Genomic DNA, 16948 nt, shown 5'->3' with positions numbered 1-16948 from the left:
TTATTGTAATTTCTTACGCATTTGTTTATGCGCGTTCATCACCGCATAAGTGTCACAGATACATTTTGCGTATCTTATTGTGACAAAAATAAGTTTGCATTTCACATTTTAAAATAATGCAAAAGCTACTTGCACTTGCTTTCATTTTGACTTGGCGATGTGGACTTAATGGAGCATGCTACACGTTTGAATATATTATAGTGTACATCGAACTGAATCAAATGGGATATTACAGGATACGAAAAAATAACTTTCAGAAGAACTTTCGGAGAATTGATGAAGAGTAAGAACGAGGCGACTGAAAAATATATTTTGCTGGTTACTTTCAAGTTGTGCTCGACTCCATCTTATTACTGCTCTAAGAGTCAAGGACTATTTAGCATGGAACCAAAAGTCAATATATTACTCAACACAAATTTTTATCTCAAGTTAATTTGCATTGGCAAACAAATCTGTTTGTTTCTGTTTGTTTCTTTTATGCAAAGTAATTTTGATGGCAAGTTGGATTCTTTCTATGTTTGTGACTTGTTTTTGCTGTGCTGACTCAAACTGAAGTTGCTGAAGAGATATTTTATTTTTGGCTTAAATAACAAGACGTTGTAATAAGAATAACAAAAATAAATTTGTTAAAAGGAAAGGGTTTCAAATGTTCTTTCAAATCAACGAACGGTTAAGCGAATTACACCAAGTGCAGTATAATATCGGAAAGACGGCGGAAATTAATACACTAGATAATAAAATTCTAATTTATTTTTATAATAAGTGACAGACAATAACAAATAATAAGAAAATCGTTTAATGTAATCAGAATTGGTGAATATAAAAGTTTAAAGTGCTTTGCCTCATGCCGAAGATACAAGCGGAATCTTAATGAATTTTGTTTAATATCCTAGTGCAATGGGACACACACAGAGTGGAAAAAATAAACTAATAACTAACTAATCATTATAAATAAGAGTCTGAGTACACAGGCTTACATTTCGAAACATCTTTCGACTTATTATTTTGTATCTTTCGATCTACTGGTCTTATTGTTAAGTAAAATACTAAAAGAAAAAACAATTTGTTAATATTTTGTTTTTAACACACAGATTTTTTTAAAAAATAACAAATTCACAGCAAATTAACAAAACTGCGAACATAAAGCAATGTGCGAACATAAAAGTCAAGTATGGCTTTGGGTCAGTTGGCTAAGGAGCGCTGGCTCTGAGCTTCAAATTTGGCGGGGCACGAGCTCGATACCTGGTACTTGCAGGAAAATAAAAATTATTTACGAATAATTAAATACAAGAATTATTTCCAAGACCACTCAAAATAACTGTATGGTCAGCCAAAAATTCAAATTAAATTCAATTAAAATAATAATTGAATAATAATTGAACTACATAATAAAATGTAGTTCAGTTGTTGTAGAAAATAACTATTTTTAATTTTTATTTTTTCAAAAATGAGACCAGCATTAAAGTCATCCTCATAAGCTGGTTCAACATTCATATAATTTTAATAATTATTATTTTATTGTAAAAGAAAATTAAATTAAAATTAAAATTCAAATTCAAATTTACTTTAAAGGATGGATTAAGGATTGATTATCTTGACTGGGCTCCATTGTTATTGGTTATTCGTCAACTGATTTTATATCAGCCAATATGTCAATTTTGGCATTGAGCATTTTGGCAACTCCGGTTTCTTTAACCTTTGAAATTTGATAAAAGTGCAGTGAATTCTGCTGGCGAGATAAATATCTAAAACTTGTTAGCCTTTTTGGCATAGAATCCTATTTTTTGAAATTGAAATAAAAATCGAAATCCAAGAAAAACTTCAATCCGATGGAACTAACATAAGAATTGAGGAAGAAATACGAAAAATACGGGAAATCGCTGTAAATGCTGTGAATGCAAAATGATTCGGAATTGGCTATAAAAATGCAGTTAAATTTTACGATAGCTTCATTGCAAATAACTTTTGATATTTTTAAACTAGATATGATGAAAAAGTTATTTTCTCTACAAAAGTACATAAATTCAATCGTAAAATCTTCAATTTATTTCGTAGCTTAAACGATTTTAGCTGATATGGAAAAGGATTCAGATGGATTGATAAGTTTTTCAGAAGTATACCATTTGATGAAAATGTTTCAAATTAATTGACAATAATTTTATCTTAAGATACATTTAATTAAACTCTTATTGCAATCTAAAACTTTTTTATACATAATTAAAAAACAGAGGTTTCGAAAAGTAGTGAAGTAGAACAGCAAAAATAGTGACCATACAGCTGTTTCGAGTATTGCCAAATACCCATCATCAGTGGTCTTGGAATTATTTCTTATACTTAATTATTCGTAAATAATTTTTTGGGACTGCAAGTACCAAGGGTTAAACTCGTGCCCTACCAAAGTTGAAGCTCACAGTCAGTGCTCATTAGGCAACCGAACCAAAGCCGGTATATTCGGATTAATTTGCTGTGAAAGTTCGTTAACAAATTCACTTGTTGTGCTATATTAGAACGAAATCATGAACCAGTTGTAGAATATATGGATTAATTAATTATATATTTTTTTGTTTATTTTATTTTTAATTCTCTATTAAATAAAATTAGTGCTATTAAGTAAAAAAGACACTACCGTCATATCAAATTTAATAATTAAAATGTATAAATTACTTAAAAACATTTTTCTTGTAAAAAATAGGTGTGAGTTGCAGATTTCGCATATTTCGCAGGGAGGCAATTTTGAATTCTTTAATATTATTTATTTGACTGGATTTTAGATGATAAGAAAAAAGTTTTAGTAAATTCGTGCTTAAATGTAGTTTGGGATGAGACCTATTTATCTTCACTGGTTTTGCGTGGTACACTAGATTTGCTGATCGTGGTTTAATTTGTCGTTTTGATCGCTTGAATGTTGATGGCGAGTCGTATCGTTCCGCCGCTTTCAAATTCTTTATCAAACCGATAAACTGCACTTGCTGTTTTGGCTTAATTGGGTCCGACGGTATGGAAAATGTTATGATATTCGGAGTACGTAAAGGTACGGGTATGGTAGGATTGTTATTATAAATGTTCTTAACAAATTGTTGTTTTTTAATTGGTTTCACTTTTTTGGATTTATTGGTCCCCTCCAACCATTGATGAGGTACTATGAATTCAATTGACTTTATTGGTCCACTTCGTTTGATTGTTTTTATATTGTTTTCCAATTGTGATTTTTCTTTTTTATTAACTTTATCATATCTTTGTGGTTTCATTGTTACTATTCTTTTTAAACCGTTATTCATTTTCTCTTTCTTTGTATTTATTTTGGTTGCTTTTTTTCCAATATTCCAGTCATAGTGTTTTCTCAAATACGGTCCCAATGTGTAGTATAAAAAATTTTCACCAATAAATAATAAAGAGCTGCAAGATAGGCCAATAATTAATATTCCGAAAGGTCCTTGTACATGGGCGGTAGTTAAAACAATTGTAGATTCTACAAATTCAGCATTATTATTTTTAATATTATAAATACGAGCACATCGAAGTAAAAGTACCTTTGAATTTTGGTCTCATCTTGGCAATGCGATTTAAATATGAGTTATTGTAGCGAAAATCCATGTCTATTTTCGAAAATATTCCATTGTCACTCATGGCACGTATCATGTAGTTGAAATGGCTAAGCAAAGGAAAACCTGGCATGACGATCATCTGCAAGGGACTGTTGAAAACGTTTTGAGGAAAGGCATAAATTTCATCGGCGATTTTATTCTGCATAATAAACATGCGACTGCTTAATATGACGCGTTCGCCACGTTGAACGGCTTTAAGATTTTCTGATGTTGGTAGAAATAATTCCGAACTATTAAATTGATCATGTATCCACATATCATCTTCATTCTCAAACCAGTCACTGTTTTCTTCTATTCCCCCTAAAAGCATATTTAATTACTTTGGTTTTTAACTTTGGTTTAACAAAAAAAATAAAACTTGCCAAATGGTATGCCATGTTCCACCACTTCATTGAGTTCATCAATTTGATGTAAGTAGCCAGGGTCCGTGAGTACAGATACCAGTAACGAGGTGTATATAGCACACACATTTAGCCCGTACAGTGCAACAGTAAAGAAAAATATGCGTGGCGTGTTGCACAGCGGGCGCTCGTTCACAGCCGCACATATCGATACCGCCATTGAGTTTAAGCCTGCCAGTGACAGTTCTTTATGTGCTTTTGGTTCTGGCATCATATTTACAAAAATATACCAGAAACACCAAATTATAAGAAGGACTAAACCGAAGCATACCCAGGTGTATTTGTTGAATATTTTATAAAGTGCTTTCCAAGGTGGGCGCACCTCAGAAAGTTTCACGAACCAAGTATGACTGTCTGCCAAATAGGTGTCAGTAAACCAAAAACTTTCGGAAACATCATTATCGGGGTAGAAACCACCAAGTATAAAGTCACACTTCCGTGCAGTGAGTTTTGAGAGTAGCCCCGTCCAAGTTCCATTCTTATTTTCACCGCGTGCTACTTCCTCACAAGTTTGTACAATCTGTAAGTGGTTAAAAAAATTTTAATAAATTAAAAATATTATTTTCACTTACCTCAAAATTCAAACGATTCTTAATAAAAGCTACCAATCGGAGCTCGATTCCTGTTATACAATCGGCTTCCACAAATGGTGCAGATATTGAGGCACACATGCGAAAAGTACAATTTTTCAATGAAATGCCATTGAGAAACACATTAAAGACTGTGGAAACTATATTAAAACTCGGATGAGCCTTCCCATTTTGACAATATCCAATGTGACGTATTTGCATTGATTGACATTTAATTTTATTATAGTAATCCAATACGCTAAAGGTGTATTTGGTAGGTCCCGTGGCAAAAAGCATAGCTACCCGGTATGCGTTGCATTCATACAACATAAACCGAAAGAGCTTCTCTGTAATATTTAAATATGAGTCATAATCTATAGGATTATTATAGAGTAGCAGAAAGCGAGCACTAGGATTCCAAGAACTCGCTTGTGTGATATAGTTCTTCATTAGGTTTTTTAATGTATCAAAGTTATCTGTAACTAATATGTAAAAATCAGCCAATAGTAACGCTCGGTTACCCATGTGGCCTTTATGATAGGGTTGTGAATCGGACATTATGCGCAGTTGGTAAACTTCGTGTTTAGTACGCTGGCTTATAATTTCGTTAATAAATTTCAGGTATCCGTTCTGTATATTCGCAGCAGGTGTGCTCATGTTAAAGATACTAGTTATCACTACATTATAAGCTCGAGTTAAACGCTCCCTTTCATTGAAGTAAATGCTAGCAAACACATCCAAACACTCCATGCCAATAGACCAACTCGAAGGACCTTTCATATTAGGTTCTTGGAGAAATAGGACTCCGTTCGATGTCTGTTGATCTGGATTGATAATACAGGTAGTTAAGTCGAAACCAAATAATGTTATAAATGCGAATAGTATGAAACGCATTGGGCACTTCCAACTATTCTCCTGTTCCAAACGAAATGTGTTATATTAGTATTTAAAGTTGACTGCTGAAACGTGCTGCAGTTTCTGGCATTTATACCATTGCACAGTAGAAAATATAGCGCAGGCATTTCCAGATTTGCATGTAAGTTTGTTTATATTTTAGACCAGTTAACACCGCATTTGACCTGGTCAGAAACCAGCAGTTTGCTTTTGTGATTAGTTGATGCATTGATACACGCCAAATACTGCCGGCGTCGATTGTGGTCTTACCTACAGTTGCAACAACAAAAAAAATTTGTTTGTATTTTAATTAAAAAATGACAACATGAAAATAATATTTTAATTATTAAATAAAGTCTGTTTCCTATTTTATATAAATATTGTTAAAAATGCTCAAATTATGGCACACGAATAGCAATATTTTGAAGTAAGCTGTGCGTGATACCAATGGATCATATTTTTTGTTGAGGTTTATTTATTTGAATTGCAATTTCAGTTGAATAATGCATCTATTGAAAAAGAATGATTCCTTGTCCTATAAGGGCTTCAATTTCATCGTAAAAGTGTTATGAACTTAACTGTTGCTTTTCTTGTCCATAGCGGTGGTATCACAATAAACCCATAGGGTCTCAGTAAGTTGTTCAACTATATCGAAGGCTACATTTATCTAACCTAACTTAGTCTAACTGTTGCGTCTGCCGAGTCGGTCTAAATTAGATTCAGAGCACTATGTATATTCGTTATATATACGAATATGGTTTAATCGCATAAATAGCTAGTTCCTGGCGATTATATATTTAAACTGATCAATACATTTATATATTTTAATATCACTTTAATCAGCAACAGCCGTGTTAGTATGCAGTGCTGATGGATATTTGTTTGACCACTCACGTATCTATTCTGTCTGGAGGGGCTGAAGCTTCTACCGATATGAATTTAAAACGAAATTTATACATAATTATATACACTATTAATGGATTTATTTTTAAATTATTGAATCTATCCAAAAGACCCCAAAGTAAATTTCTGATAATAATCAATATAGTCTCTTTTGGTATGGACTCAGTAGGTAACGCTGAATAGACTTTGGCTCTATACTACGCTGTGGATGTGATGTTTCAGTCGCACGTACTTTTCTACTTGACGAAATAAAAAAAAGATCAATGATATAATTTTGATATTCGGTATCTTAATATTAACATAAAATATCAGCAAAAATTTACAAGTTACAGAAATTACTGAAATAAGCTCGGCGATGGTACAGTACTGAAATGGCTTTTAAGAGTAATGAAAGAAACCTTTATTTCGTGACAAGTTCTTATCGTTTAAATTTTAAATTTATGCGCTTTAAACGGAAATCGTTAAACAAATGGCAACTTTGTATGCAATTAAAGTGGAATTTACGAGCGCAATTCGTAATGACACCCAACCTACACAAACGGAGACAAAGGAGGTAAGCCTCCTAAGACACAATAAGAGGAAGCAAGTTCGGAGGACGTATGGAAACATAAATCAAATAAGCAAACTACAAAAACATCTTTAAATATTGTTTTAGTGCCTAACGGAAAACAGAAGCACAAACACAACAGAAGCCATTAAAATCTTAGGAAAAACAATATAAAAAATGTCAACTACAACGCAGCAGCGGAAGTGAATTTTTATACGCCATTTTGTGCTTCTACAAAACAAACATACTTTCGTATGGTTCACAGTGGGTTCCTTGAAGAATAATTCAAAAGAATATTTGATAGAATATCGCTGGCTTAACTCCCTCTTTCCTTTGGTTTAATAAACTTAACTTCGCCAAGTGAGACTCGTCCCATACATTAATTTATCCTTTCGTCTTTGAAGATTTCAAACTGCAATTTTTAATATTGCTACTTCAAGTGTCGCCAGCATCTTTTAAATAATTTTTATTGCTCTCAACTTCCTGTTTCCACGCAAATTCCACTATTGCTCCCCTTTTTTTGGCGTTGGGATTACATCTTCTTAATTTCCTTGCAGAAGTCAAGATACCATTAAAACTTCCAAAACCCAGAAAATGGATGTCGCTAGATTTAATTTGAGTTTTTATTAAAGATTTTTTGAATTATGGTGATTTGTTGTTTTCACTGGTGTTTGCAGTCCAATGACATGATCTCTGTTATGTTAAATTTCTTCTATTAAAACTTACTAAGAGTATATGTTGAGCTTTAAAATAATGAAATGTTCTGATTGCTTCAGATAATTTGCTAATCATTCTAAAAATAATCAAATGATTTAATAAAAATAAGATCAATATTATCAATGATCATATCCTATATACACTTTACACTACGCTCATTATTGTTCATTAACTCCACAACCCTCTGAAGTCGTGGTTTTTGTGCATGTGTGCGTTATTTTCAAGCTCTCTTACAGCCTTCTCGCGGCAGTAAACCATAAAAGCAAGAACACTAAATGCCATATTTAGTGTTCTTGATAAAATACTCTTGCGTTTTTACTAAAAAATTATAGCTTTTCCTCTTTGTGCTCAACTCTCCCTTAACATATGTGAGCAGAATTATTGCCAGAACAAAATCAGTCTCGCATTGTCACAGAAATTGTTACTATAGCTGTTCTAAGAGGAAATATGCAATATAAACGCATCTATACTAGCTAGATTTTGCCCAGATTTTTATGTTCGAATGCGAGTTGGTATTATTTTCGAATATAAAATCGCGCCAGGTGTAGTGTAGGCGCCAGTTAAAGCCTAGACTAGTTGACAGATGTAGCGAACGTAGAAACTTAAAATGGCAATATGCTAAAAGGAAGAATATAGTGTTTAGCAATGACAGAGTACACACATCGTAAAACAAATTGTAAAAGCACAAAAAGTTCAATCCGATTCCAAATAGTTAACACCCAAAGAAATTGCTCAATTTTTGCATAAGTTGATATAAAATTTCGCCTACATTCTCATTTATTTCGACATGAATAAGCAAATGCATGTTCTCCATAAGATGGAACGGGACGGATTTAGAGTTGGTTGCACCGTTAGGAATCAGCTGACTCATTCAACCTTATAAAAAGCAATGTATTCTTTTTTCGTGCTGATTTACGAATTATGGAAAACGTAAGAATTAAGTTAATTTGATACGTTCTTTAATTTCCGAAATGAAATAATACCTTTCACACTTTAGGCTCTTACCATGAGAAATTTTAAGTTTGAATAGCACAAAGCATATTATGTGCCTAAAGGTGAGTTCTAGATAATTTTCTAAATATTTTTTTTGAAAAATATGCCTCAAGGAAAAGGAGTCGAAAGATGCATCTCTATGTAACAGTTGTTTTTCATTAAATATCTTCTACTAGTCATTCTATTATTTATATTATTTATTTCTGAATATAAACAGCGGACTTCAAAACTAGTTGTATGTTCCCATTGCCTTAGTTCAAGTAGTTTATTTGATTTAAACCGCTCATTTAATTAACCGTACAAAGAGCTTTCGATTGTTTTAACTTAGTTAAGAATAAAGCAAAGGAAAATTACACCAAAAATGTCGAAAGTACCATTGCAAAATATATTTCCCAAAAGGGAAATAATAGAAATTTTACATATTTGCCACATGTGACATAATATAAATTACCAAAAAACAAACAAGTCAAACAAACAAAAGTGAAGAAATTATTAAAATATTTATATTTTATAAACAAATTATATAATATACATAAAAAAATATATAAATGAGTTTATATATTAAATATATATTGAATGTCATCATATAATATCATATTTTATGTAACAAAAAATATTCGTTTTGGTTGGATATCAACTGAAATGTAAACAAACAAAAGCTCTACTAGAGCTTTCACAGAACTTTTAAATGCATAAATTAATTCCAAATCGGAACGAACAATTCTTAATTTGATTACCATAAATTGATTTAGCTGCAGTGGAAACATGGTGTATTAGATTCCCAAACATTAATTGTATATCATAAAAGAACTCATGAGCAGTAATATCATCTTTTCCATCTAGTTCTTATTACGTTTTTCCTGAAAACATCTTCAACTTAAATCCAAACTATGTCAATATATTACGTAGTGAACTTTTAAATTACTTACGTAAATAGATTAATAAATAATGTTACAATTGACGCGCATCAGTCCATTTGATGAACATTCAATATTATTAAAAGGCAACTTTACAACACTGAAAAGTATTTTTCGAATTTATCCCAAGCCACGTTTTTCACTTTCTCAGTCCATTTTCGTTCGTACCGGTTAGTGCGTTACATCTCAAACACGTGTTAAGAAAATTGTATTTGCTGAAAAGAATGGCCAAATTGGAAGTATTTAAGGCAAAGACCACTGCTGTTGCTAATATCAAGGATATAATCAACAGCATTGAAAAGTATGCAGACAAGTGTTCATACAAGGCGAGAAAATAATAATAAAGAACGGTGTATTTTCATTCAATTTTTTAGATACAATCCGGCAAATAAAGCTGCTTTGGAAGAATACGTTCAAAGTCAATCCGCCGATGAATCCTATGACTTGGAAGCTTATTTGTCGCTCTTACAACTATACAAGTTCTACCCTAAAATGGTTAACAATGATATTTCATATATGATTCTACTGAAATGTCTCTCTCAGATTCAACGCGCGGATTTTTCAATTGCGAAGGCTCTTCTGCTGCCACAGCAATTGAATGATTTGACTGTAAAAGTAATATTTCATATGTCGGAGTACTTGGAGTCTGCAGATTTTCCAGCTTTTTGGAAATTAGCATATGAAATACCGGCTATGTTTGTCAACGTTAAAGGGTTTTTTGATGCAATCAGACGTCACATTTGCGTTCTTGTGGGCTTGACTTTTAAAAAAATTAACAAGTCGACTTTGAATTTGCTTTTGGGAAACATTGACGGTAATTTCTTTAAACTAAAACTTTTGCAAGTTGTCTAATTGCTCTAAAATTCGATATAGATGCTGAGTTAATAATTTGGATAAAAAAGAACAATTGGAAGCTAGTTGACAACATGGTTGAAATGAACGCAGCCACCCAAAATGAAAATGAGGTTGTTCTAAACGATATTGGCTTGGATGACGTTATTACTTTATTGACACATATTGAATAAATCTCTGTTATCCTCAATTTGAATATTTTGAATAAAAATTTTTCTTATCAAGAATTTTTTAATTTTTTGGGGTAAAAACTTGGTAACCAAATGCTTCTAAGTTGTAGAAGTTGAATGGTAGCAAAACTCATTCTACATTTCATTATTAAGTATTATGCTCAAGAACTGTACTATGCAGCATAATATAGTATAGTGGAATATTGCGATTATAAAATATATTCTGAGCTAACAACCAACCATATAAGACGCACAGCTTTATTTGCTGAGGGGTAGCATGGGTCTCCAGTATCGCGGAACAATGCGATCATAGGGAAACTCGTTAAGTATTTTCTAATATTACGCTGGCAGTATTCTCATCTCATTTGAATATATGTTTCGACCTGATGTGAATCGCGACTTCAGTTTTTTTTGTGTTTCCCAAAATACGTAACGTTATAGCGCTTCAAGGTAGCAATCTTCATTATGAAGACAAAAAAAATTGCTGTTTTGACGTATTTATCTCAAAACTTGGAATGGGAAATACAACTAATCATTGTTAATTATTTTTTGTTAAATTCATATGCAATAATGAAATAATATTATAAACATTATAAACATTAATGGTCTATGTATTGGCGCTTATAGATAGAGCGTAGCGCACAAAAAATGCGACTTGTTTCTATACAGTATTTTTTATAGACTGTAAAGGACGCTATAAGTTTCGAATTGCAATTAAGTATGTTATATGCTATAAGCGGTACTTAAAGAATAATAAGTATTTGTGAACAGCCATGTACTTAATGGTAACATAATATGTAATAAGAGAGTATATGTTACATATATTACCTAAGTAATTTTGAATAATTTTTGGGATTAGTGAATATAAAAAAACATACATCTCAGCACGCTTTGAAATATTTTATATTTGTATGTCAATTTCAGATATAAAATTAAGTCGTTTTTCATTTATTTCCATTTCGAATTTTTCTCGGTACGTTGTTTTTCACAAAAATCGGAGAGTAAAAAATGTCGAAAGTATTTAAAGAAAATGATAGTGCTCAAAGCATTACAGATGTACTCAACGGTATAGAAAAGTATGTGTAAATAGACGTCTTTGAATGAAGGAAAAAATATTAAGAAACTATTTTATTTTTGCCTAGATACAATCCAGCAAACAAGGAGTTCTTGGAGCAATATGTTAAGAAGCAAGCCTCTGACGAATCCTACAACTTAGAAGCTTATTTAGCACTCTTACAGTTATACAAGTTCTACCCTCACTTGGTTAATCATGATATTTCGTACACGATTCTACTGAAATGTCTTACTAAGATGCCGCGCCCGGATTTTTCAATTGCAAAAGCCCTTTTGCTGCCACAGCAAATGAATGATTTGACAGTTCGGGTGATTCTTGATATGTCTGAGTTCTTGGAGTCTGCAGATTTTCCGGCATTTTGGCAACTGGCTTACGAACTACCTGCTATGTTCTGTAATATTAAAGGGTTTTTTGATGCAATCAGACGCTACATTTGCTATCTTGTGGATTTGACCTTTAATAAGATTAACAAGTCGACTTTGAATTTGCTTTTGGGAAACATTGAAGGTATACTTCAGTAAACGTAAATGTTAGTTCAAGTTACTCATGGTTTAAATATTTTATCTAGATGCTGAGATAATTGAGTGGGTACGACTGTACAATTGGAAACAAGTTGATGATTTTGTTTTAATTGAGAATGAAGTTTCTCAAAATAAGAATAGAGTTATTCAAGAGAATATTGACATGGAGAATGTGATTGCGTTGCTAGCACGGATTCGATGAATCCTTGTACGTTCTTCATTTCAAATACATTAATAATTTAGTAGTTTAAATAAAAGATTAACTCTTTTATAATTTATTTAAATGAAATAATAAATAATTTTTAAAGAGTTTTTGATTTTTTCATATATTATATATTCACACCACCCTACACTAGGTAATGTTTTGGTAGTTATAGAGAAGTACCTAGCTTGAATAAAAGTATTTCAATTTATGAAAGAAACGTTAATATAATGCGCAATATAGCACTAGTCAAGTATTTTAAAAACCCGTTTTAAATAAACTAATAAAAATCACAGAAACTTTCCGGTGTTATTTAAAAGCTGAAGTTGGGAACTAAAATGAAATGATATCGAAACTATTCATGCTAATATGAGTTCACTATGATACTGAAGTAGTTTACTAAATTTTTTGGGGTTGCCATATTTTTGTAAATATAAGACGCCTGATTCGGGTTATAAAAAAAATGAGATGCTGAAATTGGCGATGTAATAAAATTGAAATTAAAATTAATAAATTTTTTAAATTTCTTTGACGTTATTTAAAAAAAACTATTCTATTTTTTCGTTTTTGAATTAGGAGAAGTCATTAATTGACCACAATACTCCGTAACTAAAAACAACAACAAAAGAATAGTCTTAACCGATGAGACCAAGTCTATATATAAAGTATTGTTTGATTATTGCTTGTTTTGGACCTGTCTATTCGCTAAGCTACTTACAAAACTGCCACTGATAGTAAGGAATATCCTCATTTATTTTTAAACCAAAAGGACATAGGATGAATGCATTTAAGTAATATTTGATAAACGATTTTTCTCGTTAAGATCAGTTGTAAAATCTACTTTGGAACTGCTTGAAAAAATTTTTAACCTATTAAATATTTGACTTAATAGATGAAATGATTTAGAGCGACTGTTTACATAGATGATCTGCTAATGATTACTTCCTCTTTTATATATAAATTTGCGACCGAGTAGTTTACAGTACCGAGAAAATGTGCGACATCACAGTGACATTGAGTGCAACATAGTTGCGTAAATTGTCAAGTGTGCGACTTGTTAAGTGCAATCCATTCCTGCTTCACACTTTCATGCGATTCGTGCCGCTTTGAAGTGTTCAAATTTAAAGGAAGTGTTGATGACAACTAACTGTCACTCATATCAAGATGGAAATATAAACATCAGGCAATAGCATCAATTAAATTCAAGGAACAAATCCGCCGAAAAGCTTCTGCAATTTTTCAAAATGTAGTCGACGTATTGAGTTGAGATGCAACAAAACTCAAAACTATCCAAAACTCTCGCAGACGCAAAAAGAAGTGGTTTTTGCAACTTCTTTCACTTTTTAATTGTACTTGGTAAATGTCTAAATTGCATGCTGTTGAAGGGCTTCTCCATTACCAATCTAAGCCATGCCCGCGTCCACTGTTGGGTTACTTGAGTGCTTCGAAACGCAGTACCGAAATTCCAGAGTGCATACTCAGCCTGCAATGCTTGCAGAGAAATGTCGCCATTTAAGCTGTTTTATACCGTTTAACTCTAACCGAGCAATTATAAAAACAGATATGTCTAACGTTATCCTTTGCCAAGGACAAAAAGCAATAAAAAGGAAAATTTTATTTGGCTTCTGTTACTGGTGGAATTGCTACCATTAACAAACCAAACAATGTTACATATTCGAATGGACAAAAGACGTACTACTACAACTATTACTAGGAACAAGAGGATAAGGCCACACAGTTTTGGTGCTTAAAATATTTGCAGCTGCTCTAGTGTACTCAGTGAGTTTTATGAATTAGTGTGCTTTTTAGCTAACGAAATAGAAACTCATGAATTCCATGAGCGTCTGGAGTAGCATGTTTAACAGGACGTCAAATAAATAAAAGGAAATTATTGCCAACCATTAGGCTAAGTTGCGTTGCGTTCCCTTTTCCTTTTTTCCGATTCCTTTCTTCTCTATTTTGACATCTGTGGAGTCAACGGCGCGCATCCCAGTCACCCAAGCAGCGCTAAACTGTTTCACAGGACCAAAATGCACATCTTTATCTAATTTTTGCCCTTAACCCATGCAACAATAATGGCTTTGGATTTTATTACTTCGATGCAGTGCGCATCCTTGTGTGATTTAAGAGCTTCTGCTGAAGTGGAATTGTGCTATGGCGCCACTTTTATCATAAAATTTTAATAGCTTCATTTTATTCATGTTTCAGTTAGTTGAGGGGAAAACAAATGCTAGTTGCCTTACGGTTATGCATATTTAAGTACCTGAAAACTTGGCAATTACCGATAGGATAAATTTTGAATAAAGAAACGAATAATTTCAATACCGTTGAAGCCATTTAATAAGAAAAATCTAACCATCAAGTTTTATTGATGATTAAATTCGAACAAACGTGGAGGGCAGAAATAATCTTTCATTCGGTAATCTACAATATTTACACCATTTATTTTAAATTAGTATAAACAGTTAGATTGAATGGGACTTCGGTGAGCTTGGATCGGTGCTCTAAGATCGGGGAGATTTTAAAAATTCCTGACTACACTAATATATAATATTACTAACGTTTTTATGTCCATCTCTAAAGTGTTTTACCTTTTGTAAAAAGTAATTCAAATATACTTACGTTCCTATGGTGCTGGTATTGAACTTCCTTGAAGTTAACCATCTACATAGATTTTTTATTTGTGTTTGACAAAATTGTAACTTTTTTTCTGCATCATTTTGATGAAACAATTCAAACTAATTCAGTCTCTTCATTTATAGTTTAATCAGAGTTTCCTCTTGCAATGCTATTTATGTGTAGGTTTGGAGCTCAAAATCGCAGCGTAATATAAGTTCATAAAGCTTATCTATCACGAGGCGCAGCAAGTAAGATTATAGTACTCCTATTTGAGGCCAATCCAACCTAACTATCTATCTACCTATTTGAGAACACCCTCTTGCTGTTGTGATAAAGCATTTTAATCCTTAATTTAAGCCATGGTTGTACAGTGTGCTTCAATATTAATGGAGCCTAGATGCGTCGAACCATCGTAGAAGCATCTTTGTTGATCATATTATTATTTTTTGAAAGTAATCATGTTTATGCACGAAGTAAAGAAGCCATCTTTCAATTATTTTAAATGCATTTAAAGGCTTTATTCAACCACCTCCGTTGCCAAAGCGAATAGACAGAAAAATTTTGAAAATAAATATTATTTTGCAATTTTTCAGGGAAGTAGACATTAACAGATTTCCCAATTATGTTAATTAGAGGGCAAACTATTGCGAATTCTCTTTCTTCAGTTTTTCAATTTGCATTCATAACTTTGTTTAATTACCATGGAAAGCTCTGAAAAACTCTCGAATACGACAAAGGAGAATAAAAATTTTTATTTCTAAAATTAATATTTCTTTGGCTTTCCTTTCGTGTTTTTTTTCTTATTTTATTTTCGTAATTGTCTTTTGCTTAATTCCACCTTCGTTCTTCTTAATCAAACTGCACTTTGTGCAACAGAAGCAGGAGCATTGCATTAATTTCCGCCATTTTTCTTTTCCAGATTTGTGCTGTTCCTCAACTCATCCACGCCGTTGACCATAAATTTTTCGCAAAATGTGGCGCGAAAACTCTACTTCAATGAAACAAGTGAGTAAGCCAGTTTGGGCCAGAATCCATTTTTTTATACACAGAAAAACACTTTAAAAAAAGCGAAAATAAATTAAAACTCATTTACTTCCGTTTCCGTTACGTTTGACAGCTAATTTATCACGCGCCCTGAAGCCAGATCAACGCACGTTGCTTCTACATTGCGCGCTGCGTGGCCAATACGATTTATTCATACTGGCGAAGCATAGCGGCGCAATTAAAATCGAAGCGCACGCCGCACATCCGCAATCGAATTGGCCGCTGCTGAATCGCACCAATCGCGTCAGCATCCGCACACAGAACCGCGTACGTAAGCGCCAGATGATTGTCAAGTGGAACAAGAGGTAAAGCTATTAAGCTCAGTTTGAAGATTTCATTTTAATTTAAATTTCTTGCACCTCCCTCGTGCCTATTTCCGGCTGCAGTAAATTCGATTTTTACGCCATGCACTACTGCCTCGTCATAAGTACGCGACAACCGCACAAACACTTCTGCAATGCGGTCAATGAGCACATAAAAAGTGAGGCGCGTAACAAAGCCACTTGCTTTCCGGGCTCTGTCATGGATTATATATGGCTGAGGCCGCCGGAACGCGTTAGAGCGATTGGTGAGTATTTCATAGTTCTTTATGTAAATGGGGCCTCTATTGATCTAGTATGCCATACACAGACTCCTCAGATACTTACATAACAAATATTATTTGCACTGGTAATCGTACGCAGCAGACGATCAGGGCCGTTGTACCGAATCGCATTTACTTTTTGGACCTGTTCGGCGTGCATACGAAGCAACAAAATCTGACGTTTCATATTGCTGCCACCAAGGTCCACTTTACACGCACACATCCGACCACTTTACGCAGCAACTTACTAAGCATGGAGAAAATAAATGGAGCGCATGGAGTGCAGGTATTCAGTTTTAAGGTGTGGCAAATTGTAACAGCTTGTGTGGTTCCTTG

The 16948-nt window shown here is 33.0% G+C and overlaps 4 protein-coding genes across 5 annotated transcripts in view; 3 read left to right on the top strand and 1 right to left on the bottom strand.

The window, feature by feature from the left end:
* Positions 1–16948, top strand: part of LOC119681324 — a 36243-nt gene that overhangs the window by 16992 nt on the left and 2303 nt on the right. For both annotated transcript variants that reach the window (XM_038094483.1, XM_038094484.1), the window contains 4 exons: positions 15905–15990; positions 16103–16334; positions 16416–16597; positions 16660–16913. In XM_038094483.1, the coding sequence (XP_037950411.1) occupies positions 15905–15990; positions 16103–16334; positions 16416–16597; positions 16660–16913 (754 nt within the window). The remainder of the gene's footprint in view (positions 1–15904; positions 15991–16102; positions 16335–16415; positions 16598–16659; positions 16914–16948) is intronic.
* LOC119678287 lies at positions 2661–5355 on the bottom strand. Its single transcript, XM_038090044.1, has 4 exons — positions 4579–5355; positions 3968–4526; positions 3531–3905; positions 2661–3469 (listed from the first exon to the last, which is right to left on the bottom strand). The coding sequence occupies exons 1-4, from the start codon at positions 5353–5355 to the stop codon at positions 2661–2663; spliced, it is 2520 nt and encodes an 839-aa protein (XP_037945972.1).
* Positions 9709–10609, top strand: LOC119681326 (eukaryotic translation initiation factor 3 subunit K-like). Its single transcript, XM_038094485.1, has 3 exons — positions 9709–9847; positions 9921–10360; positions 10420–10609. Exons 1-3 carry the CDS (start codon positions 9771–9773, stop codon positions 10569–10571), a joined length of 669 nt encoding a protein of 222 aa, XP_037950413.1. The 5' UTR covers positions 9709–9770; the 3' UTR covers positions 10572–10609.
* Positions 11534–12401, top strand: LOC119681327 (eukaryotic translation initiation factor 3 subunit K-like). Its single transcript, XM_038094486.1, has 3 exons — positions 11534–11644; positions 11711–12150; positions 12212–12401. The coding sequence occupies exons 1-3, from the start codon at positions 11577–11579 to the stop codon at positions 12364–12366; spliced, it is 663 nt and encodes a 220-aa protein (XP_037950414.1). The 5' UTR covers positions 11534–11576; the 3' UTR covers positions 12367–12401.

This window comes from Teleopsis dalmanni, chromosome 2, assembly GCF_002237135.1.
Source record: "Teleopsis dalmanni isolate 2A chromosome 2, ASM223713v2, whole genome shotgun sequence".
Taxonomy (NCBI): domain Eukaryota; kingdom Metazoa; phylum Arthropoda; class Insecta; order Diptera; family Diopsidae; genus Teleopsis; species Teleopsis dalmanni.
The sequence above is the reverse complement of the archived record's forward strand: the minus strand, read 5'-3'. Positions and strand labels throughout refer to the sequence as shown.